The sequence below is a fragment of the Salvelinus alpinus genome, chromosome 13, assembly GCF_045679555.1.
Source record: "Salvelinus alpinus chromosome 13, SLU_Salpinus.1, whole genome shotgun sequence".
NCBI classification, from domain to species: domain Eukaryota; kingdom Metazoa; phylum Chordata; class Actinopteri; order Salmoniformes; family Salmonidae; genus Salvelinus; species Salvelinus alpinus.
In genome coordinates this window covers 8,356,737-8,382,581 of record NC_092098.1, presented here as the reverse complement: position 1 = coordinate 8,382,581, position 25,845 = coordinate 8,356,737, and the positions used below count along the sequence as shown (strand labels likewise).

The following is a 25,845-nucleotide window of genomic DNA, read 5'->3' as shown; positions in this document are numbered from 1 at the left end:
CAGTTTTGAGAGTGAACGCACGTCTCCTCTCACTGGAAATACCTCAGAAAAATATGCCACAACACAAACATGCGCAACAACTCCGGCACACCCCAACCTGATCATCCTCAATTACAATATGATACGTTTCCTAAATCTGTTTGACTACAGGTTATTTCAATCTGGAGGGAATACTTCAATGTTTATTGAATGACATATATAGTGGCTAATTTCAATTTGGCTGATTACTTCCTTTAAAAACATAAATAGAATGAAAGAAAATAAGAAAAACCCCCTGACTACTGTGGATGGGTCATCTAATTCCCTTATGGAAAATGGCATCAGAAAGAGGCATGGAAAGGCTGGATGATTTCTAGGCACATCCAACATCAAACCCAGATCAGGTGGGTCTGCAAAGGCTACATTGTGTAAGTGCCTGGTGGAGTTAACCCTTATTAGCCATACTAGGACTCCAATGAGGGGACACGGCCAGACATTCAGGCCCCTACGTCTGTCAACTGGGCGGCTTGGGCTTCCAGCATCCCAGATCTCAAAGAAATAATAAGATGGAGTGCCTCGTTGTGCAGGAGTGGGGTCAATGAGGGAAGTGTATGGTCGAAGTGCAGGCGTGGTCGGGGGGCAGAGGGCTTTACCTTTGTGGGGACTGCGTCCACGGCATTGCACGACTCTAATTCTCTTCCCCGTCACACGCAACATGGCATCCAGGGGCCCAGGAGCCATTTTAGCTGTAATAATTAGCGAGAAGGGAAAATGGCTGGAAGTGCAGTACAAGTAACAAGGTCATGCACTACAGTTTAAACATCACAAAAAAAGCCATATCAAGGAATATGTGTGCAATAAGCAGGTCTAGTATAGAATGTGCATGTTGGCATGGGAACCAGAAACATTGATATATAACAAATCAATATTTTCCTAACAGAAATCAAAACCGATCCGTAAGCAACTGTAGTCTACAGCCCACTCCTACACCCAAATACTGTGAAGGAACAAGGCTACAAAAATATTCATGTGATGATGACAGAAGGACAGTTGAAGGCCTTCCCAACACCCACGGTTGACATGAGGTTTGTTGTCTGTTCTGAGGTACACTATATATACAAAAGTATGTGGACACCCAATCAAATGATTGGATTCGGCTATTTCAGCCACACCCGTTTCTGACAGATGTATAAAATCGAGCACACAGCAATGAAATCTCCATAGACAAACATTGGCAGTAGAATGGCCTTACTGAAGAGCTCAGTGACTTTCAACGTGGCACCGTCATAGGATGCCACCTTTCCAACAAATCAGTTTGTCATATCTCTGCCCTGCTAGAGCTGCTCCGGTCAACTGTGGGTGCTGTTATTGTGAAGTGGAAACATCTAGGAACAACAATGCCATGAAGTGGTAGGACCACAAGCTCACAACAGAACCGCCGAGTGCTGAAGCGGGTAGCGATTAAAAATAGTCTGCCCTCGATTGCAACACTCGCTACCGAGTTCCAAACTTCAGCACAAGATCTGTTCGTCGGGAGCTTCAAGAAATGGGTTTCCATGGCCGCACACAAGCCTAAGAATACCATGCGCAATGCCAAGCGTCGGCTGAAGTGGTGTAAAGCTCGCCGCCATTGGACTCTGGAGCAGTGGAAACACGTTCTATGGAGAGATTAATCACACTTTACCATCTGGCAGTCCGACAAGCGAACCTGGGTTTGGCGGATGCCAGGAGAACGCTACCTGCCCGAATGCATAGTATGATGAATAATGGTCTGGTGCAATTTTTTATGGTTCGGGCTAGGCCCCTTAGTTCTAGGGAAGGGAAATCTTAACGCTACAGCAAACAATGACATTCTAGATGATTCTGTGCTTTCAACTTTGTGGCAACAGTTTAGGGAAGGCCCTTTCCTGCTTCAGCATGACAATGACCCCGTGCACAAAGCGAGGTCCATACAGAAACGGTTAGTCGAGATAGGTGTAGAAGAACTTGACTAGCCTGAACAGAACCCTGACCTCAACACCTTTCGGATGAATTGGAATGCCGACTGCAAGCCAGGCCTAATCGCCCAACATCACTAATGCGCTTGTGGCTGAATGGAAGGAAGTCCCTGCAGCAAATGTTCCAACATCTAGTGGAAAGCCTTCCCAGAAGAGTGAAGGCTGTTACAGGAGCAAAGCGGGGACCAACTCCATTTTAAATGCCCATAAATTTGGAACGAGATGTTCGACGAGCAGGTGTCCACATACTTTAGGTCATGTAGTGTAGGTGTAATAAAGACTGAAGTGGTGGAGCCCAATTGAGACCGGTTCAAAATGATCTCGTCACAGTTCATATAAAATTAAATAATCAAGAATGTAAGAGCAGCAACTTCTCGCCTTCTGTTTCTATTTAGACGTGCAAGGCTGAAACAATTAGTAAATCCTTTGAAAAAACATGGAAACGATTTTACAGCAAGTTTAATCGCATGTCTAATAATTAAGCCGATGGGGCTAACATTTCCCATTTTAATTTCGAAAAATTACAGGTCGCATGGTGCTGTTTTATTCTCCAACCAAATCACTCTCATTACTTATGCTTGAGAAGTGTAACGTTTCAATAGGTACTGAATAATAGGAACAAATATGTTTTCGCTCAAACCTGGGGAGCCTAATGGCTCCACATTCCATTTGAGACACTTCCTGAATTCGATGGTCCAATTGAAGTAAACACGCTTACAGAATACGACTACCACGATCGCACAGGAAGTTCACTTCAACCAAACAGAAAACAAAGAAAAAGAAAACCGTCAAAAGTTCGTCCCGTCAAACCACACAATGTACTGTGTGTGAGAAAAGCCCACTCGTCTTTGTCCTTTGGAGAAAAGAAGGTGAGGCCCACAATGGCAGTTGAATTCCCTCAGATCCTGAAAGGCATGCTTGAAGGAAACCCTCTGCATGCACCTGCCACATCTCCATTTTACGTTTAGACCAAGAGGTCAAACCAGTTAAAAGTCACTAGGATAGTATTCATGGTATAATACAAATAGAGGAAAGCATTCGTGTATCACAGGCTGCAAATTAAAAACTAGTTCCCCAAGAAAATGTGAGTTTAAAGCCAGACTGTCAGATACTAAAATGGTCTGCTTTGTTGGCCTTTCTATCTGAGAGGTTTGATCAGATCTAACAGAAGGTCATGTGAGACACGGGCAAGGACTACATTCCCCAGAGGCTGGCTGTGTGCAAGGAAAATGTGAGTTTTTCAATTTTTCTTTTCATTTTCGGTGCAGTAAATCGCCCGAGTGTCTCTCCCAAAGCCCCAGCACCACACTTTATGGAGAGAAAGACTGATGACTGAGGTCTGTGTGTGTGTGTGTGTGTGTATATGTGTGTGTGTGTGTATATTCCTGTGATTGTTATAAAAAGTGACTTATCAAGATCGCTTATATTGTTCCCCTAGATGGTTTACACATGCCCACACATACATACATGCACTCACACCGGTCCTTTATGTCCAGATTACCTTATGTAAAGCTACTTTGCCCCTTGCTTTAAATCTTTTAAAAACACAAGCGCTAAACACAATAACCATTTTATTACCCAAATATCTACATTACGCTGGAACCTATTGGAACATTGACTTTTCATATTAAGTCTTTGATGAAGACAATACAAATAAAACAAATGGAATCTGGCCAATGGAAAAATTAAAGTTCTCATCTATACACGTGAACTAATGGTTAATTTGGAGGAGCTAAAAGTCACCTCGAGGACAGAGGCAAGGGCCCGCTCACAAAATGCATGGATTGATTTGGCCACTTCCTTTCTACGCTCACATATACACACACACACAAATGTATTTTACTAAATAATCCAGCTAGGCTTTTAACAAGGCACTCCTCTGGTATGGATGAATATTCTTGCAAATTTGAGAATTTATTTTGCTAAACTAAAATGTAGGGGATGAATAAGGATTTCTTGTCGTTAATGAGCACCCAGTACGCAACACAATCAAGAAGAAACTACCATAACGACTTCCCAATACAGATTACTGTTTTGTGGGGCAGCTTTCTTATCAAGACCAGGCCTACAATAAAGTCAAATTAACTCGTTAGAAATGTGTTCAGATACGAAAAGCTGCAGAACAGGGGACTTATAAATGGGCACTTTGCAGTGACGCACATTCGGACCAGAACTACTCTCTCACACACAACATTCAAAACCCACACACACACTGCAATCTAAAGGGTTATCGGTAAGGGGGCTCTGGCATGTGGAGGTGGGAGTAGTCAGGGCGGCGGAGGAGGGGCTCCTTGTGTGATGAAGGTGGCTCATACGCTCTAGCTGGGGCGTAGGTGGCAGGCCCTGGGGGCGGGGCCTCCGTCGGGGGCGGGGCCTGCACGGGCATCTGGTGGGTGGGCATCGTGGGGGGCATCTGGGCCGGGGCTGGTGGTGGGTAGCCATACTGGTACTGTTGGTACTGTTGCTGGTACTGCTGGTACTGTTGGTACTGCTGGACCTGCTGATAGTACTCTGCATAGCATCTGAAGTTGAGAAAAGTAACATTGTAATTACGCATTCAAAATATCAAAACTGCCTCAAAAAGGTGCAAAATAGCAAGGCTTTTCTCAGAGGTGCATCACGTACCTGGCAATGGGGTCTCCGTCAGCAGCCGCAGGGTCCTCTGGTCGGCCGGGTGGCGTTGGGAGGAGGGCACGGCGTTTGGGGCGTGGCTGGGGAAAGGGCTGGGGCACGGGGTCAGGCAGCAGAGGGGCGGAGCGCCGCACTGGGCTGCGGTCCCTGTCCCCTGACTTAGTCCCCGCCTGCTGCTCAGCTAGAACCTGCTGGCCCTGCTGGAAGAAGCGGGCCCGTGCTGCCTCAAAGATGGCCTGGGCAGTGGGGTCTGCACCCCCCGTGGAGCCATAGGCGGAGCTACCGTTGTAGAAAGCAGAGGCCCCGCCGTAGGCCGGGTTTCCAGCTGCCTGGGCTGACGATGCCTCCCCAGCTGCGCCGTCGTACTGGTTACTGTAACCTGCTGCGTCCGGTGTCGCTGAATTCTGATAGGCGGAGGCCTGGTTGGCTATAGAGTCATATACCTGATCCGCTACAGAGCCGTACACCTGGCTGGCGAGCGCACCGTACACCGCAGGGCTCACTGGAGTACCATCTGTGGCGCTGGCTGCCGTCATGCCCTTTAGCGCAGCGTAGGTGGGATCAAAGCTCGTTGTGTTGTAGACAGAATTGTGCAAGCTCTGCTGCACCTGAAGAGGCAGACCTGCAGCTGCAGCAACGGCAGCAGCCAGTACAGCAGCCTGACTCTGGTGGTGCTCCATATGAGGGTTGATGGAGGGGCTTTCAGTGGCATAGTGACTCATGATGGGGACCTTGGCTGTAGTCGTGGTGGGTTTACTGGGCTGCACATTGGAGAGCTCCACAGAGAGCGGTCGGCCTTTGAAGGTGGTACCATGGAGGGCCTCGATAGCCTGCAGCGCATCCTCCTTCCGCTCCATGTGCACAAAGGCATAGCCCGCCGAGGAAGAGAGCCTCGCTGTAAACAAGCACAGGAGGACAACACAGCGAGCTAATGAATTTAACCACCAAACTGTTTCCATTCAACTATTTTTATGAGAGGAAAGTATCTGTAGGATACATTTTAACAAATTAGAATAAACTCCCGATAGGCCTGACAGAAACAGCTAAAAAAAATGTATTTCTTTTAAATAAAGGTTCAACTAGGCAAGTCAGTTAAGAACAAATTCTTATTTACAATGACGGCCTACTGGGGAACAGTGGGTTAACTGCATTGTTCAGGGGCAGAACGACGGATTTTTACCTTGTCAGCTCGGGGATTCGATCCAGCAACCTTTCGGTTACTGGCACAACCACTAGGCTACCTGCCACCTAAATTGTCTGTACACTTTCCTAAATGTTTATAAAACAAAATACATGCGACAAATTATTTTTTTTGGGGGGGGGGCTAAAATATAACGCGTGAGACAAACGTTGGTGGATATATATATATATATATATTTTCTTTACCAATTGTTTGTATAATAACCATCATATCGAAGTAAACTTCCAGTCACGCGATGCTATGTTGCGTGGCCCTCCTACTATGAGGTGAAAAAGCATGCAGTTCATTAGGCTACAGATGAAATAAGTGATGAACTTCACAGCGTGGTGAAAGTGCACAGTGATGAGCTTGAGGCTTATTCCCATTAAATATCCAGGGTCTTCATTTGAATGATGGCGATATGACGATCGGCGCTTGGCTGCCAATTACGTCGAGATACTCTTGACAAATTGACCAATAAAAATGATCCTGCTCTTGTCCATAATCTCATCATGTACACTCTGAACTTTTCCCGTGAGAGCACGTGCCAAGACCAGTGGGCAAATTTGTTGATTATCGCAAAACCGCCAGAGTTAAAAATCGGCTGGCGGCACATAGAACTTCGTTTTTTTGTATTTGGCAAATTAAGTTATACGGCAGTGCTTTTTATGTGCAGTCAATACGCGCAGCTTTTTATCCGCAACAAGCCAGTCTGACGGAAACAGCTCTGCCAGGAAAATGGGCATATTTTTTTGTGCGAATATTAGATTATTCGCTTGAAACTCTTCCGACGGGCCTCCAGAGTGGCGCATTGGTCTAAGGCACTGCATCACAGTGCTAGCTGTGACACTAGAGATTCTGGGTTTGAGTCCAGGCTCTGTCGCAGCCGGCCGCGACCGGGAGACCCATGGGGTGGCGCACTATTGGCCCAGCGTCGTCCCGGGTTAGGGGAGGGTTTGGCCAGCAGGGTTGTCCTTGTACCATCGCGCACTAGCGACTGCTGTGGCGGGCCGGGCGCAGTGCACGCTGACACAGTCACCAGGTGCACGGTGTTTCCTCCGACACTTTGGTGCGGCTGGCTTCCGGGTTAAGTGTGCACTGTGTCAAGAAGCAGTGAGGCTTGGTTGGGTTGTGTTTCGGAGGACGCAAGGCTCTCAACCTTCGCCCCTACCAAGTCCGTACGGGAGTTGCAGCAAAGAGAAGACTAACTACCAATTGGAAACCACAAAATTGGGGATAATAAGGGGTAAAAGTAACAAAAAAAACACACAAAAAACATTTTGACAAGTGGATTGAGACCAAGTTACAAACAAGAACATTTAGTCTATTTACTAAATTGAAGTTTTACTGTATGTACACAAAGTAAATGCATGAAAAGGCGTGGGGAAACGACATGGCTCACCTTTGACCTTATCACACTCCAGAACTTTCCCAAAGGTCTGAAAGAGCTCCTGTAGGTCCTCAGCAGAACACATGGCACTAAGGTTCCCAACAAACACCTTGGTGGAGTTCAGGGGCCGTCCGCGGGACTCTTCAACCACTAGGTTGCGGCCACGGAACTCCCGTCCATTCAGTTCTCTTATGGCTCGATCAGCAGCACCATCTCCCTGGAGGTGGATGAAGGCAAACTGCCTGAGTAAACTACAGGTGACCACCTGTCCGTATGGTCCAAAGAGCTGTGTCAGGTCCTCCTGAGAGGTGTCCAACGCCAGGTTCCCCACAAAGAGCTTTATAGCATTGTTCTTATCTGTCGACTCCATGGCTGGGCACACCTGGGGAAAGAACAGGAGGGTGTCACTGACCTAGCTAAGTTAGTTTATCTTTCAGCTGGTGGCACAGCGGTCTAAAGCACTGCATCTCAGTGCTTGAGGCGTCACTACAGACACCCTGGTTCGAATCCAGGCTGTATCACAACCGGCCGTGACTGGGAGTCCCGTAGGGCAGCGCACAATTGGCCCAGGGTTTGGCCGGTGTAGGCCGTGATCGTAAATAATATATATATATATTTTAAATGACAGAACTGAAAAGGGACGTGTACTCTATAGGCAAATAATGAATATAGTAGTTTAATAAAACGTGACGTGTAATTAACAATATATTTAAAGCATGAAGTTAAACTAGTCCATGGTCAAACCTGCTGGTAATGATTCAGTTAATTCGCTAACATTTGCAAAGCTTGCTAACTAGCATTTGCAAAGCTAAGTTAGCCAACTAGTTACTGTTAGTTCCCTCCCCCCTTATCGAGTCGAGGTGGCATCAATTCGGAGATGCTTGGCAACACCAGTTCGGGGAACATGAGATGGTCATTGAATCACTCGAAACTGCTGTATATTACAAACATAAATTGGCCGAGGTGTGATCACAGACATATCTTGGCTCGCTAGCTAAAATGATCAATTCGGCGCGGATTAGAGTTAGCAACAGTAGCTAGCTAAATTAGCTTGCTGGCTAGCTAAGCTAGCAATCTGCGTTATGTTGCGTTTTCATAAGCAGTTACATATATTTGCAACAATTTAGAGCATACTGTACATTTTTAACATCCCATTGTGTATTCATAACAATTGCTGAGTTCAACAAAAATAACAATAGTTTAACTCAAACAAAAAATAGCTAAGCACACTTTGCTTCCATCTTACCTAACGCGGTGCAATATTTTCAATGACCACATCCGGTTCCGATCTTTGAGCGAGTGACGTGTGATATTTCCTACGACAGACTAGAGCAGAACTCGTTATTTTAATGCTACACAAGGCTGGCTACAATATTTTGCTACAATGTGAGCATCAGAACATGAGCAAATTGTTTGAGTGGCGTGTACAAATAGGCTACCACTTAGTGTTTCAACCATTAGGTACTTCTTATTGTTACATTTAATATGTCTGTCTATCTAAGTCTCCATTGCAAAAGTGTGTGTACCAAATGAAACAGACATTTATTCTGTAAAATATTTACATGTTTCCTGATTGCTGCATAATTTGTTTACAATGATGATTATGACCACTCAGAAGTTTAGAAATCATTTATGCAGATTAATTATATAACCCTCTTTCACAAAGGACAGAATAAACAATAGATTTGAATTGTGTTTTAGTGGCGATTTTCCCGTTGACAATACTGTATTTAGGAGATGTTTCACAAGGTGGTGACGGGCGCATGCGTATTTAGCCTTGGTCTCAGCCAGGTTTGTTTCTCTCCAAAGTGTGAATGGAAAATATAAGGAAGACAGATCAGAGGAATGCGAGGAACTTCTGAATCACAGCTACACAGAGAGATCTCTGCCTGGACGGTCCAGACAGCGCCAACATGGCATGTCAATAGATCTCGGTCTATTACAGTTTTCTATACTTTAGACGTTTCTGTGGCATTTGGACATTCAGGGATCAAGTGGAATTTACAGTAGGCTATTCAGCATAATCTCTCACACGACAGGGGATCGGAAGATTAAGGTACATTTTGTCAATTCGCCATTTATTTTAATGTGTAAAATAAGAAACAGTTGAATCTTTGTTTGATTACTGAAGTCACGAGACTTGGCACCGATTAACTGAAGGTATGTAAAAAGAGTACATATCACAGAAGTTGCAGAGTTTTACAGAGTTACCTCTTACAGAGTTACAGAACGTGTCAGTAAATATAAAACGTGTGGAGTACGTTGGAGGCCAATACCATGTCCACAAATATGATGGTGTCATTTTATTATTATAATAAAAAATATATACAAAATCAAAATGTTCTATTTACTGAAATAACCTTTGATTTCATGGTCTGTTATTACAATATAGTCAACGGTTAATTATGCCTATATTTTTCACCAGTGGTTCCCCAACATAAAAAACGGTATACCTCCAGTAATAAACCAATTATAAAATGCTTGTTTGGTATTACAACTTTATGTTGTTCTGCTGATATATTCAGGTCCTGACAGGTCACAGTTGTTTTAGTGTCAATATTACAATAGTCTCATGAGGTTCAAAAGTGGGCTCTGGTATAGGCTATTCATTCTGGACATTTTGTTGCATTATTATAAATTCAAATTTAAGATATTGCCTTACATTTTAGACTTGTACCTCTCAGTTTTTTACAAGGTTAGATTTGCATTTTCACACACGGCTCAGTATGTTTGGAGTGTTTTCAGTGCCTGTCTCTACCACCTCACCAAGTCTAGACTTGCCAAGCGGGAATTTGGGCAGCCAGCATCACCACCTCTTCTCTCAAATATTGTGTTGGGCTCAGGACTGTCTTATACAGCAGCAGCCAATCCCTAGAGGGAAGTTGGAGGAATAGACATCCAGTCATTTTCCATAATAACAGCCTGTGCATATAAACCACCTCTGTTAAAATATAGCCGCACCTTCTCATATTCAAAGGGTTTAACAAGCTAACACAAAATTATACTTCAGTCCTAGCAAGTTCACTGTTGATGGTAGGATCCTTAGGATATGCACACGTTGGAACACCCTCGCAATTGTGGTGAGTCTTACTCTGATGACATACACCCTCCAGATTACTCAGTGAGAGGAAGGAATAGGGTGTGGGAGTTTCCCAAAATTATGGAGAAGTAGTGGTCAGCACGGAACACAGGGCACGTCATGACATGATGCCTGCTATTGGTACCAGAAGGGAACAGGAAGAGTACTGATTCCGAAGCATTGGTATGATGAAGAGCAGAATGGGAAGTATCATTGTGGCAACTTGTCCTTAAAGCCTAACCACATAACTGCATGGTGCATAGATACCATACAGTACCTGTTTGTGCAAGCTGTACACTCTGTTCCCCAGATGCAGGAGGACCCGGTGTATGATTTCCCTGAGCCGGTCGGGGAGCTGGTAGGAGAGAGGCGGGCTTGTCCTCAGCGTGGCTCCCTGAAGAACATCAGTGTGCTGGACCGTCTGCTTCTCACACACCCCGTCTGGCTGCAGCTGTCCATCAACTCTGCCACCGCTCTGCACATCCTACAGCGGGAGCCGCCTGGGGTGAGACACGCACGCACAACGCACACCGCACTGACGCGCACGCACAAAACACAACCTGAGTGTGTATCTCTCTGCCTCTCTGTAGACCTTTCTGGTGCGCAAGTCCAACACCTCGCAGAAGAAAGTGCTGTGTGTCAGGCTTGCAGACGACAGCGTTCCCTCCTTTGTCAAACAATTTGTCATCCGCGAAGTGGACTCCAGTGAGTGATGAAAGACTAAGGCAGGGATGTTGTATCTACAGCCTGTTGATATGAATAACGAGGGCTTTTAACTAATGATCTTCTTCTTGCTTCTCCGTCTCCCTTCCATTCACAGCCTTCTCTTTGGAGAGAGCGGCTATCGGTTTCCCCGACCTCTTCCGGCTCATTGCCTTCTACTGTGTTAGCCGGTATGTGCCTTTTACTTGGCTTCACAGTTCAAAATTGAAAAAGGCACTCGCACATCTGAGCTCTCTTTGTTGCAGGTGCATGGTAACAGTTGAATAAGATGAGACAAAAAAGAAGAAACCCGCACACTGCTGTGACAAAGGCCTTGATGGCCGATACGTAAAGCTAAATAACGAGTAGTGATTCTTGGCTTCACTGTAGAATGGGTTTAGGACATTTAGACAACTAATGTCAACCAGTGTTATCCATCTAGATCTGCATTATCTCTCATTATTGCTCCACATCATATCCTACTAGAATTAGACCTCTCTATAAAACTTATGTGCTGTCTATTTCAGGGATGTGTTGCCCTTCCCACTGGAGCTCCCTGAGGCCATAGTCAAGGCTTCATCCCACAAACAGCTGGAGTCCATTTCACACATGGGTGTGGGTAGGTACCACAGAGTGGCTCAGAGGTCTGATCAACCCAAGATGTTGGCAATCGTTGTAATGCTAGCTGACATTGTGTACCGTACACAACTCGTCAAGGATAGCGTTGAGGAAGTATGCCGACACAGTTTTGCTTCTTCTTCATTCAGAGTTCTGGAGCTCCCAGCTGAACTTCAGAGGTCCACGCAATGGGCCCCCACCTGTCGAGGCGGCACCGCTTCCCCCTAGCCCCACCCCTGAGGACTGTGCCACGCCCCAGGAGAGCCCCACCCTGTTCCAGGAGTTCTGCCCCATCCAAACACGCAGCCCCCGGGAGCTGAACTGTGGGGCAGCAGGCCAAGGGGCTCTCTGTTTCATCAACCCACTCTTCCCGCAATCCCATCCTGCACTGCTAAAACGCCACCAGTTCAAGCGCAGCCTCAAGGTGCGTGTCTCGACTGAGAACTCTAGCCCTTTGTCCCCACCAGTTGCCCCTCCCCCTCCCCCACCTCTGCTGGCCAAGAAAAATATTAAGAGCAAGAAGGTCCAGCGGGCCAGTGGAGCAGTGGAAGCCAGAGTGGAGGGTGAGGGAGGGACAGCACCCGTCCAGGAGGACTCAGACTATTTGCAGCCATGCTTGGTTCTTCCAGTTCTTCCGCTGAAGACCAGGGTCCCACCCACACTGTCTCCCACTGCAGAGGAGGACTACCATGTGCCCTTAGGTCTCCTGCAGGGACTGGCCCAGGAAAAAGGAGGTGAGGAGGAGGTGGGTCTCCTGCTGGAGCAGAGATATGCTCCCTCCCTGAGTGAGCTGGACAGCAGCAGTTCCCTCAGCAGCCTGGAGGAGGCAGAGGAGAGCTCAGAGCGAAATCCCCTCACCAGGGGCACCAGTAACCCCTCACCCCCATGCACCTTGCCCCCACGCCAGCCCGTCTCAGTCCTGCGCAAGCTGAGTGCAGTCTTTGTGTCCTTCTTTGTGCCAGAGAAGCGCGTGGCGAGGCTGGTGGAGGACCTGTCCCGTGACAGGAGGACTGCGTTTGGTGTCCTGGTGCAGGATTTCCTCAGGCAGCAGCGGGAGGCGATCAAGCCTCAATGCCAGAGATCTAGCGTAGAGCTACTGCAGGGCATCCGCTTCTTCCTCTCCCAGGCCAAGACCTTCCTGCTGGACTGTGGAGAGCTAGAGCCCCCAATTGAGACTATGGTGCCTGATGATGAGAAAGGTACAGCAACATTGATCCCCAATGCAAACAGCAGGCATTAGTAAAATAAACAGTCAAAATATGCTCAGTAATTTTAAATACAACTATTGCTGCCATGTTTCCCTCTACAGATAATGACATGTGACCTCATGAATGTGTGTTTGTGTGCAGACCTGGTGCTGGAGAAAGCCATGTTCCGCTGTGTGCTGAAACCTCTGAAGGGACAGATAGACAGGACACTACAAACTCTGCATGAGCGAGACGGTTCCACCCAGAGCATGGCAGAGAGCCTGGCTGTGGCCAGGGGAAAGACCCCGTTGGAGTGTTTTGGAGTGCGGGTGGGAGTGCCGGATGCTGCCGGTGTGGAGAAGGTGCGGCAGAAGTTAGCTCTCATGAGGCGGGCTTACTCGCCCATTGACAAGGTTGTGCTGCTCCTGCAGGTCTGCAAGCTCATCTATAAAGCCATGACGGACAATTCAGGTGAGGGCTTTTTTATGAGAGAACATGGCAAAGAAATAAACCTTACAGAACCAACAGCTGCTATCCCTTCCATCCATGGTAAAGTTGTCTTGTCTCCATGAGCAGGCAAGGAATTCGGTGCAGATGACTTCCTACCAGCCCTGTCCTATGTCATTGTACAGTGTAACATGCCAGAGCTGTCTGTGGAGGTGGAGTACATGATGGAGCTGCTGGAGTCATCATGGCTGACAGGGGAGGGTAAGGCTGACAGAAAACGATCAAACCGTTAACCCCAACTACAGTACCAGTCAAACGTTTGGACACACCTACTAATTCCAGGGTTTTTCTTATTTTTTTAACTATTTTCTACATTGTAGAATAATAGTGAAGACATCAAAACTATGAAATAACACATATGGAATCAGGGAAAAGGGGGATACGTAGTCAGTTGTACAACTTAATGCATTCAACTGAAATGTGTCTTCCGCATTTAACCCAACCCAGAGAGGTGCGGGGGGCTGCCATAATCGACATCCACGTCTTCGGCGCCCGGGGAATAGTGGGTTAACTGCCTTGCTCAGGGGCAGAACGACAGATTTTTACCTTGTCAGCTCAGGGATTCAATACAGCAACCTTTCGGTTACTGGCCCAACACTCTAACCACATGTAGGAACCAAAATAAAAAGTTTAACAAATAAAAATATATTTTATATTTGAGATTCTTCAAAGTAGCCACCCTTTGCCTTGATGACAGCTTTGCACACTCTTGGCATTCTCTCAACCAGCTTCATGAGGTAGTCACCTGGAATACATTTCAATTAACAGGTGTGCCTTGTTAATTTGTGGAATTTCTTTCCTTCTTAATGTGTTTGAGCCAAACAGTTGTGTTGTGGTATACAGAAAATAGCCCTATTTGGTAAAAGACCAAGTCCATATTATGGCAAGAACAGCTCAAATAAGCGAAGAGAAATGACATTCCGTCATGACTTTAAGACATGGTCAGTCAATTCAGAAAATTTCAAGAACTTTGAAAGTTTCTTCAAGTACTATGATGAAACTGGCTCTCATGAGGACCACCACAAGAAAAGAAGACCCAGAGTTACCTCTGCTGCAGAGGATAAGTTCATTAGAGTTACCAGCCTCAGAAACTGCAGCCCAAATAAATGCTTCACAGAGTTCAAGTAACAGACACATCTCAACATCAACTGTTCAGAGGAGACTGCGTGAATCATGCCTTCATGGTCCATTTACTGCAAATAACCACTACTAAAGGACACCAATAATAAGAGACTTGCTTGGGCCAAGAAACACAAGCAATGGACATTAGACCTGTGGAAATCTGTCCTTTGGCCTGATGAGTCCAAATGTGAGATTTTTGGTTCCAACCGTCGTGTCTTTGTGAGACACAGAGTAGGTGAACGGATGATCTCCGCATGTGTGGTTCCCACCGTGAAGCATGGAGGTGGTGGTGTGGGGGTGCTTTGCTGGTGACACTGTCTGGGATTTATTTAGAATTCAAAGCACACTTAAACCGGCATGGCTACCACAGCATTTTGCAGTGATACATCTCATCTGGTTTGCTCTTAGTGGGACTATCATTTGTTTTTCAACAGGACTATGACCCAACACATCTCCAGGCTGTGAAAGGGCTATTTGACCAAGGAGATTGATGGAGTGCTGCATCAGATGACCTGGCCTCCACAATCACCCGACCTCAACCCAATTGTAATAGTTTGTGCTCATATGTGCATATGTGGGAACTCCTTCAATACTTGGAAAAGCATTCAAGGTGAAGCTGATTGAGAGAATGCCAAGTGTGCAAAGCTGTTATCAAGGCAAAGGGTGGCTAATTTGAAGAATCTAAAATATATTTTGATTTGTTTAACACTTTTTTTGGTTTCTACATGATTCCTTATGTGACAATTCATAGTTGTGATGTCTTCAGTATTATTCTACAATGTAAAAAATAGTAAAAATAAAGAAAAACATTTGAATGAGTAGGTAGGTGTGTCCAAACTTTTGACTGGTACTATACATACACAAGTATTTATGCTTTAAATGGGAAATATTTCAAATAGTATATGATGCCAAATAGCTATCATAATCCAGTGTTGCAATGTTTGTACTAGGTGGGTACTACCTGACCAGTGTGTATGCCAGCCTGTGCCTGATCCAGAGCCCGCCTGAAGAAATGCCCTCTAGCGGGCTGACCCAGGGGGCCAGAGACTCCCTGAAAGACTGGAGCCAGCGCCGGAGCAGCCAGGCTTTGAGCCAGAAAAACATACAACAGCAACTGGTACGACTCAAATTATTTATTAGCACCAATACTGTATAGAATTACACACCTACCTCTAACACTAAACAGAAATCAACACATACCTAAGGTATGTGGAATTATATGTGACAGTTGGAAATCCCTGTATCCCAAAGTGACCAGTAGGACTGCTTTGATATGAACTGTTCTCATGGGAAACGTTCTTTCAATTGTGTGTTGCAGAGGTGTGTCAAGGTTCTGCTTCAAGATGGAGAAAGAAGCTGGATAAAAACCCTGCAATGGAGGGCAGGAGTTAGTGGGGAGGCCCTGACCCAGCTCTGTGCTGCTAAATTTGGGGTAGACAACCCAGAACTGTACAAGCTGTACTGGCGGAATGAGGGGGAGATTCAAGCCCTCCCAGCCCAGGCCCAGATCCAGGACCTACAGGGCCAAGGCAGCAGTGGAACACCCCTCATATACCAGAAAGCCAAACTGGATGGACTCAAGACTTGCAAACTAACAAGAGAGGCGGCTGTGGACCTTATGGAATCACATTGAGTACCCACACGTTAATGAAACAGTTTTCTTAAACCCCACTCAACTGCAAGAATGACTTGCTTTGTGATTTACTCTTAAAATATGTTAAATGAACATTTGTCTGGATGGATATTGCAAAGTACCTTAGACACTCCGTTTATAATTTACACTTGGAGAAAATGTTTAAACTGGTTGGCTCGAGCCCCGACTGCTGATTGGCTGACAGTCGTGGTATATCAGACCGTATACCACGTGTATGACAAAACAGTCATACATTTTTACTACTCTAATTACATTGGTAAACAGTTTATAATAGCAATAAAGCACCTTGGGGGTTTGTGATATATGACCAATCTACCATGGCTAAGGGCTGTGTCCAGGCACTCCGCGTTGCCCTTATTTCAATGTGTATCAGTTCATGCAGCTCATTAAACAAGTTCCCTGAGATACCTTTAATAATGCATGAGAAAAACTGAACAGACATTGGTATTAAAAGAAAAAAAAATCAAATTTATTTTTTGTGTAGGGTGTTTCTTACCAACCTCACCAAGAGAATTTGCAGTACCGTCTACCCTTTCACAAATGCATTGCTTTTGACCATGTCACAGTAGTGCTTCAAGTGCCCTGGACACAAGGGACAAAGAACTTACCCAATGATTAGTATTATTGGAGGGACTTCTTTCAAAAGAAAAAGTGTCAATTTTCTAAGACAAACAGCAAATTGAAATGTGTCGACATAAAAAGGTTATAGTGGTTTAGATTTGATTGACAGATTAGTTGATGGTGAACCGTGTATGGTCCCCTTGAGTCCATTTTCTTTTCTACACCCTGGCCTTGTTTCAAACTGACTCCAAGCTCCTACCACTAGGCACTTTGAGTTCCTTCAGCTGTCAAATTTGCATGACATTGCTTACACTGTTCCTATCCTTCCTGATATTGTCAGGGGGGGAATGAAGAACTGCATAACGATAGGAGCTTAATGTAGTTTCATACTGTGCCTCTGAGGGTGAAGAATGTCGCCAGGCTCACAAATCACAGCCATAACCACCTGCGGCATTCCACACACGACTGATTTGTGAAATTCATTTTGACAGTGCATTGAAAGATCAATTCCTATGACAGGTCCACGCAGGCCGGGCCAGGCGTGTCTCAGTCAGGAGCAGGCGTGGGCATGAATGGCAGCATGTCTGGGTCTTAACGCTGCTCTGACTGTGTATCTGCACCGTTCACTCAGAACCAGCAGGGGGCATCCCTCTTGTTCAGCTCTAGCAGGTGGGCCTCCACCTCCTCGGCGTCGTCGGCAAACCGTTCCGTGAAGGAGCAGATCAGTCCAGCCGCGCTGCCCTCGTATTCCACTAGCTCCACGCTGTCACCTGCGTCAGACAAACACGCAACAAGTCTTTGAATTCCAAGGACACGTGTGCCAGTAGAACGGTTTTGGGGTGATACACCATCTTTCCATTAAGGTTGACCACTTAGTAGGACGATGTTAAACATGAAGAGCTGTGCCATGTAAATGTGGATAACCCTCTTGGCATTAAGACAGGGAAGACTAACCTTTGACCCTTGTGTTGGCCTGAACAAACATCTTGCGAGCCTCTTTGCGCTGGAGAACCGTCTCCCGCAGGCACAGGAAGTTGTGAGAACCACCGTCGGACACGGCCGAGTAGCCCTCATACAGCGCTCTGCCTCCCTCCACATCGGCTGTGGACTTGATGACCTGCAGGGACAAAGACAATAATGGGTCAAATAGGAAACTTGGTTTGACTTTTATTGTGAATATTGGCGGCTGATCATTTATCCCGGTAATCCCAGCCACGATCAAGACATTTCCAAGCCTTCTACAGCTGTACCTGTAGTTTGCATAGGAACCTCTCGATGGCACCCTTGCCCACGGTGTGGATCTTGCTGCGGTCCAGCGTTATGAGGGCATCTGGGCTCCCATCCTTTCCTGTGCTCTCCTTCAGGGTCACCAGCCCCTCGCCAGCCTCCAGGAGCACCCGCAGGATCACAAAGCGAGCTTGCATGTGGGCCTGAGACAGAGAACAGGAGGTTTAGTTAAACACACAGCGGGATAGACACACACACACAGGCAGCGGGGAAGATATTCAATGAGCTATAGAGAGTCAGAAAGCTAGCATGATCAAGTGAGGCTGATGTACTTCATAAATTATTGAACTTTAGTGTAGCTGACCTGTCTCCAGCTTTTGCTCTCGGAGGTGTAGAACTCTAGTCCCAGCAGGCCAGCTCGCACCATGTTGAGCCAGTTGACGTACACCACCTCCTCTGCATCCTCGCCCTCATGGCCAAAGATACTGCAAACCCAGGGACAACATCCTCGTTATAGCGTCCTGACCCGCATAAGATCACTTATATTAAATGTAGGATTATATTTTATATTATATTAAATGTAGGTTTTGTGATTACAGAGTATGGATAAGCAGACCGGAGCACGGCTAAACAGACCAGACCAGAGCAAGGATAAACAGACCAGAGCACGGATAAACAGACCAGAGCACGGATAAACAGACCAGAGCACGGATAAACAGACCAGAGCACGGATAAACAGACCAGAGCACGTGTTTGTTGAGACAGAGGTAGAGCCCCACACACTCGGCCCTGCACTCTTCATAGGAGCAAGAAATGGTGGAGAATTTGCTGTCCCATGTTTCGTTGCCTTTGTACCAGGTGGTGATCTAAAGCACAGAAACCATCGTTTACACCAATACTCACTTAAACCCCTTCATCGGCAACCAGAAATGTTAATATTGGTCACGATCATCAGTCTTAAAACATATAGTTTACTTAACCACAACAATACATTACGCTCTCTCAAAATCATTCTCTCTCGAGTCCAAAGCAAAGAATAAAGAAAATATACAGAAATAAATAAAAGTATGATCCCAAATGACTGAGGTATATAGACTCACCTTTTCTCCAGTCTCAGGATTGCGAACATTATCTTGCTCAAAGTTGAAAGTTCCCTTCTCATCCTGTACACATGACAACACATAATAAAACACTAAATCAGTCACAAAGCACTGTGCATCCCCCGTTCAGAGACTACATAACAGTAAATACAATGGATTTTAAACCAGACATATTAGACACTAAAGGGGCAATCAGTTCAAACAATTAAATGGTGGCGCCCCGCCACTGTTGTGGTAAACAGCTGGGCGATTGAGCTGGAGAAATGTAAACACTCAAATTCATAGACAGGGCTATAGATGCGAGGACTGACCATACAGGACATGAACATGAACGGAGATGGCTCTCTTACCTGGACAAAGAGCTTTCCACTGCCATGGCCCAGCAGCTCATGGAGGCCCACCTGCACCTCGAAGGAGGGCCCCTTCCACTTAATGTACACATCCTGAAAGAAACAGACAGAGACCATTGAAGGAAACAAAAATCTGATGGGCATAATTGTACCCTTTCAGTCTTTGTGGTTATTTGGTATGGCACGGAGGTCATAGTTAGAAAGTTGATTACCTTGTCATCTTCATCCAGAAAGGTGAGCTTGTCCTTCTGGGTAGCGTAGGCCACAGCCAGAACATTACCCAGGGAGACATTCTTAAAGCCCTCCGACTGTCTGATATCGTCATCTAGACAAACACACACACAGAGATAACAGGGATATTCCATTGTAATGGAATTACGCTGGGAATCAGATTTCTCACTTTAAAATGCCACCCCCAAAATATTGATATCAACGCTTAACAAACCATAAAACTATGCACTAGGACTTATTTGAAAGATGTACAGAATTCTTTCTTATTTTCCAGAAACACATTCACTGGAAGAAATGTGCAGATGCAAAGTTTGGTAACAGAATGACGGTAAAATCTCCCTCAGTTTTTACACGACCACGTTTTCCAAAAACGGTTTAATATCTACTCTGAATTAAGATCCCAAGATGTCTGCAGAAAGAATGGGGCGTCAGCTATATGATACCTCGAGTTAAAACAAAAATATATATTTTGGTTATCGAACTACAGTAAGTGAAGTGAATTTACACCCAGTAACAGAATTACGGTAACGGAATTACATTATGGGTCACTGATCTGTACTATACAGAAATGCATAATTATAGATATAAATGTTATTCTCTTTATGGTGATGTATCCTGAATATGTACAGAAAGAAAAAAGGTAGAAATACGCAATGTCATCCTTTACATATATGGGGATTATTCTACACACTGGCTATTATTCTAATGAGCTCCGCCCCAAACAAGACCAAACTTAGTTGGTCCGGACCCAATCTGAACCAATCATAGAGGTCTATGCTTCAGAAGTCTGGACATCACGGTACAGTAAAGTTCAGTACGTTATATTGTACTCTACTTTTCTTTACAGTACTCTGTTTCGCTGTGCTGTCCAAAGTTGTGAAACAGACGTCTTTGATTGGTGACTGGATCAAATCTGAATCGATCTCAGATGTCTATGTTTGGGCATAAAATGTATGTCTGTGGACGTAGTGAAATCAAGGCCAGGGCGGACTGACCAAATTTCAACAACTTTTCAACGTCCATGTATGCTGGTTAAAGTAAACGGAGCGAGAGGGGGCTCATGGGTAGATGTCAGTAAGAGCCGGGAGAGGTACTGTAACAATAACTGGAGAGAGAGAAAGAGAGAGCCGTTGTCCAGATGGTTTTCACTCTTGCTTTGACCACGTGACAGAAAGAAAATATTCAGCTGAACATAACAGTCTGCAAGTGGAGGGAGGACAGTAGCAGGTGACCCAACTGTGGTTTGTGACTATGATTTCTCACTAGCCAATTCAGATGCAGTAAATCTGTTTCCGATTCGGTAACAGAATTACGAGTTTGAATCACTAAATTCATAAACAATAATATATTAGTAAAACCACTAAATTGGTAGGTCTACCTTTACTTGTTACTTTGTGAACTTTCATTCAGAAATGAGAAAATATCTTAAAGATGTGGGTTTTTGGTAACGGAGGCAAATCATTTCTCAAACTAAACGTAAGTGTTAATATTAGTTGGCAGGGGTCTTTACTTCAACATTGTGGTTTGATGTATTTGCAATAACTTTGAAGACTTTCTCTGGTGGATGTTTTCTTTGGCCCCTTTTTCATCCGTTTGATCACAAATCAAAGCCATTGTTTAAGTTTTAAGATGGAAAACGGCTGAAAAATGTATCCAAAAACACACTCGACTTTCATTTGACACCCAATATGACATGCTCCTATAAACTTCACATATTGGTGCTCATGGGTCCTTTTCACATGGAATCGACCGACATTAAGCCAAAGTCATTAGAGATCCTTTCGAGACCCGAACAAGATGCCGTGTGGATCGGTCATGTCAATATTAACTGAATAAAGAGTCGGTTTCGGACGTGACACTCACAGTTGGGAATATTAATGCCAGCTGGAATGCCGCTGCCAGCGAACGTCAGCACGTCCAGGGAGGTGAAGTCAGGCAGGAGGAAACGGTCCTTCTCAAAGTCTTTTGGCCATGGCAGCTCTGGCAGAAGCACTTCGGCTGAGCTCACCAGCTTAGCAAAGCGTTCGCTCATTGCCTTGTTCACCACGGCAACAAAACCTGAGGAAAGAGGAGACAAACCCCGACGCGATCACAAAAGAGTATTCAAACACACGTAATGATAATAGCGGGTGCGTTGCCTCTTAAATTTGTACCTTCAAACTCTCCCCTGGAACCAAAGGGATCCCTGTAGCTCTCGATAAATCCAATATAACTAGGAGAGAAAGGAAAAGACTAACATCAAGTTGAAGGAAAAAATGACAGGGGAAGGGATTGCTTCTTTGATCCACAGACCGGAAGGCCAAATCTGGAAGGCAGCGCTCTCTCACCTCTCCACAATGGGCCCCTTATCTTTAATCCAGAAACGAGAGCCTTCCTTGTGCGCCTCCACGGACCCAAAGGTGAAACTCCGCGAATATTCCTCCAGCATTCGTCTCTGGTTCTCATTGGCCGCGTGGTCCTTCCATTAAAGAGAAGACGGTTCGCATGGGACCAAACTTGACACGTTAAAGACACATTAGCAGTTTTGAGTCACGTACTTGAATTGATAAGGGATACATTTGAATTAGTGTACCGTTTGAACTAACCTTGGCTTTCTCCAGATTTTCACTCACTTTCTTCATGAGGTGATCATAGTCTCCCCTGGAAACCGTGAAGACACAGTCCTCAAAGTCATATCTGCCACACCTGGTCTCCCCCTCCACTGCACAGTCTAGAGCAATGACAGAGAATTTTTTTTAATAAAGAGGATTCATTACTGACATCAACCCTTTACACTTGTAGGAATTGGCCTTTATGGATAGGGCTAAATTGAAATGTTTCTTACAGAAGACGTATGAACTGTGTAAACATGGTAGCGATTAAAAAAAGGGAACAGTTGAGATGATCAGAACACGATGAGACCAAAGTTGAGGAAAACAGTTCACCTATCAAGACTGAATCCAAACATTGCACTTGATTTAATGTGTATTTTACATGTACTGTACTTCTCGCTGCATTTGTTGACAACGAAATCCAGAAATACTCTGGGATACATTCAGTAAGATAAGAATATTCCTGGAAAATGTGGGGTTGGTGCAACATAAGACAACTACAAAAATGACAAGGGTTTGAGTGTGAGGACAAACTGGTGTCTCCAAGGGCCACACATATACACCTCTCCAAGGTGTAACTTCAATGCACTTATGAGTCTTTAAATATAATGTGCTTTTTTTGAGCTCTCCTAGCTGTGCCGTTGAGGAACTAGAGCAAGAACACTTGTAGTTGTTTTGTTTGGAACACAACCCTGCATCTCCGCCATCACATAATTACTGTTGGTGTTTACGCAATACAAAAACGGCTCCCTACAAAATCGACATCTGGGTCAGGTGGGCATCATTTGAACGCTTGTTCTATTGCCAACAGGACTAGCGAAGTTATAAAATACCATCTTACAGTGTTAAGCTTTCACGGGGAAATTCAGAGAAACAGATCGCAATTTTGGCGGGCACGGAAAATAGTCAAGCGTGCGGTCAGGTGCGTGTTCCGTGGTGAATATTCATCGCAACAGACAAACGGGCTCATTGTGTTCAGGACAACCCAGGGTATGAAACCATGTCATCTTGTAACTGTACATTAAACGTAGTGATGAGTTTCACGATATGGAAATGTGAAGTGCATGTCACATGCTGTTTGGAGGGTGCTTATGTTCAGAACGACTGTCAGTCAAAACACATACAGAGCTGTGAAGCTCAGAGCTTGAGCTCTGACGTCATTTATAGCGTGTCTTTATTAGCACAGCTTTTAAAAAGGAAAAAGGCACTCTCACCCTTCTGCACAGCAGACGCAAGGCGCACCTCGTAGCAGGTCTTCCCTTCGGATTTTACCTTGAACAGTCGCGTGTTGTAGGCACTCAGGTTCTGTAAGGGAGACAACTCTTTAAATCCTGCAATTCGAAACACAGACATAAGACAACAAACTTAAATACACGAACACACACCTTTGAATCCAAGAATTTCTGAGCCAACTCGGCGTCCTCCAAACAACAGTTCCCTGAGAAGTATGTGGTGATTCCCTGCGGACAAGAAATAAAGCGCCATCATTATCAACACCGACAGTACATAGGATATATTTAAGAGGACCCAACACCACATAAAGCATAAGTGAGGTGAGTGTTTGGCACCAGGAAGTCTTACCTTGTCCCCCAAGCCCAGCTGTTTCTGTTTGTCCTCAAGGGAGAAGAGGAGGGTGGAGCAGCTGTCCCACAGGGCCTCCATCTCACTGGGGCTGTCCTGGAAGGCCTGGCTCTGCCACACAAGGGCCTTCAGGGTCTCCTACGCCGCAACGTGTGGTTATTAGAGGACATAACCATTCTGTCAAGGCTTTTATAATTCAGATATAAAAAAGTGAGGATTATCTACCTTGGGTAGGTTAGGAATGAACTTGGTGTCTCCAAATGACTTGTAGTTTCCCATGTTGGCATAGAGACCAGCAGCATAAACAAGAAAGGCCTGCCAAAAAAACAATAGCTATTATTATCTAGAGTCAGGCTGAGACACAGAAGATGCATGTTATTACAACAGGCTCACTGTGCACTTTGTGCTCGGTCACCTGATAAGTCGCTGAGCCTGTACCATCTGTGTGTGGTTATGCATTCTAATTCTACGGCGTATACATTGTTTGACTCGTTCTTTCTCCAGGCTCTGTAGGTAGGTGCATTACCTGGTACTCCTCAGGACTGAGTCCAGCTGCAGTAGCCACATTCCCCAGCTGTGCTGGTGGCTGCTTGCGGAACAGCCTCTGTAAGAGAACGAAGATGGAGGCAGACTCGGGCGAGGTCTGCAGCAGCACAGCCAGTCCTCCGTACCAGGCAGACCTGGAGAGGTAGTGCGCATAGAGCTGTTCTCTAGGGGACAGCAGGCGAAACGCTTCAGTACAGTCCAGCGCAGAGATCCCAATGTCATTGGGGAGGTAATACTGAGAGTCCACCATGGTGAACAACAGTCTTGATGCTTGCGGCTTCCTTTTCAACACAACGCTCACAGCTGAGAATTTGCAGCTAGATGTTAACAAAAATGCATGGTATTATTAGCATTAAGAAATAGTTGTAGTTGCATAGTTAGATTTACACACAGGTTACGTCTCAAGTCGTCAAGTGACACATTTCGAGCATCCTTCCTAGCTTGCAACTAAATACATTGTAATCAAAACTAACTAGACAGCTAGTCTAGTTAGCATGTCTGTTACAGTAGTTGCCATCTATCTATCCAGTGGGAGCCAAAGCCAGGTTAGTTCGATTAAACTTTCCAGTAAACTAAGGTAGGAGCCGCCCCAGTTTTAGCAGTATACCTTGCCGCACTTAGAAAATTCGTAACCACACACAATTTCAATTATATAGCAGTAGCACGTGGTAATAGCCGGTAGCTAGCTATCCAACTATACACTGGCTAACAGTTAGCTTCGCGTACCTATACCAAATATTTATTTCATAACTAACGTTACCTACAAAACTATGTGTGTTCGACAAGGCTAGCTACTAGTAGTCAGTCAGCTAGCTAATGCTTTGTGAGTTCCTGTGTAGCTTGCACATTTCAAAATTTTTGTAGTTACCTCTTCCAAATACGCAAGCCTTGAATCACGTTACAACGAAACATCCAGCAGTGATTGTGGTATATTTATTGATGGGACGATTGGTACCAGACCTCCGATTAAGTTTTCAAATCACTACTGATCCGACACAATGTACAGTACTGATGCTCGTTTCAAAGTTACATTATCACCTGATCAAATACTTCCAAAACTCAGTTTGATCACGTGTTTTTTTCTTCAAACGCGAGATCTCATCGATTTCGCCGTGGTTCCGGTGCTTTGCTTTCATACACCGACCTCTACTGGACACTTAATAATTTAGTTAGGATTCTTTCATTGGGTCAGCTGAATGGTAGCCCAGTGGTGTTGGGGTTTCAGGGACTACAACCAGGGAATGGGGTTGAATTAAGATTAAGGCATATTAATTTGAAAACTCGTTTAATGTGAAAATACACTTTCAGCACATTGTTGTTCAAACAATTCGTTTTATTTAGTAAAGTATAAACGTCTGCCTTAAGCATCCTACATAAATGCCATACGTTTTTGACAACAAAAAAGAAGGGATTCACAGCAAAAAAAAAGGGGGAGCACAATGGAAGGTGCGAACCTGTACGGTAACTGATAGGCTATAGATTTTTGTTGAAAACAATTCTATACGAACATCAACCGCTGCTTTTCATTGCTGACCAGCAGATGTCACTAATGTCCATTGTGTTTAAAGCTCTGCGTAATGAACCGTTTTGGCACAATTTGGTGAAAGCCCCA

The 25,845-nt window shown here is 45.1% G+C and overlaps 3 protein-coding genes across 4 annotated transcripts; 1 reads left to right on the top strand and 2 right to left on the bottom strand.

Annotated features, from left to right (window-relative positions):
* Positions 1 to 3,530: 3,530 nt before the first annotated feature.
* On the bottom strand, positions 3,531 to 8,497 carry LOC139536933 (RNA-binding protein 4B-like). Of its 2 annotated transcripts, none has more exons than XM_071337671.1 (4): positions 8,424 to 8,497; positions 7,190 to 7,559; positions 4,602 to 5,502; positions 3,531 to 4,498 (listed from the first exon to the last, which is right to left on the bottom strand). In XM_071337671.1, exons 2-4 carry the CDS (start codon positions 7,545 to 7,547, stop codon positions 4,204 to 4,206), a joined length of 1,554 nt encoding a protein of 517 aa, XP_071193772.1. In that variant the 5' UTR covers positions 7,548 to 7,559; positions 8,424 to 8,497; the 3' UTR covers positions 3,531 to 4,203. The 2 variants fall into 2 exon arrangements, with proteins under 2 accessions (XP_071193772.1, XP_071193771.1); XM_071337670.1 differs by lacking the exon at positions 8,424 to 8,497 and adding an exon at positions 8,317 to 8,406.
* Positions 8,498 to 9,095: 598 nt separating this feature from the next.
* Positions 9,096 to 16,518, top strand: LOC139536929 (ras and Rab interactor 2-like). Its single transcript, XM_071337667.1, has 10 exons — positions 9,096 to 9,233; positions 10,567 to 10,761; positions 10,847 to 10,961; positions 11,077 to 11,149; positions 11,486 to 11,577; positions 11,726 to 12,775; positions 12,926 to 13,234; positions 13,340 to 13,471; positions 15,343 to 15,509; positions 15,711 to 16,518. Exons 2-10 carry the CDS (start codon positions 10,567 to 10,569, stop codon positions 16,023 to 16,025), a joined length of 2,448 nt encoding a protein of 815 aa, XP_071193768.1. The 5' UTR covers positions 9,096 to 9,233; the 3' UTR covers positions 16,026 to 16,518.
* Positions 16,442 to 25,277, bottom strand: LOC139536931 (dipeptidyl peptidase 3-like). The gene is made up of 18 exons (XM_071337669.1): positions 25,102 to 25,277; positions 24,214 to 24,550; positions 23,913 to 24,002; positions 23,688 to 23,825; positions 23,492 to 23,566; positions 23,321 to 23,411; positions 22,101 to 22,225; positions 21,843 to 21,973; positions 21,669 to 21,727; positions 21,379 to 21,573; positions 19,497 to 19,609; positions 19,285 to 19,377; positions 18,935 to 18,997; positions 18,576 to 18,700; positions 18,199 to 18,319; positions 17,858 to 18,037; positions 17,562 to 17,724; positions 16,442 to 17,377 (listed from the first exon to the last, which is right to left on the bottom strand). Exons 1-18 carry the CDS (start codon positions 25,143 to 25,145, stop codon positions 17,235 to 17,237), a joined length of 2,286 nt encoding a protein of 761 aa, XP_071193770.1. The 5' UTR covers positions 25,146 to 25,277; the 3' UTR covers positions 16,442 to 17,234.
* Between the last annotated feature and the right edge of the window lie 568 nt (positions 25,278 to 25,845).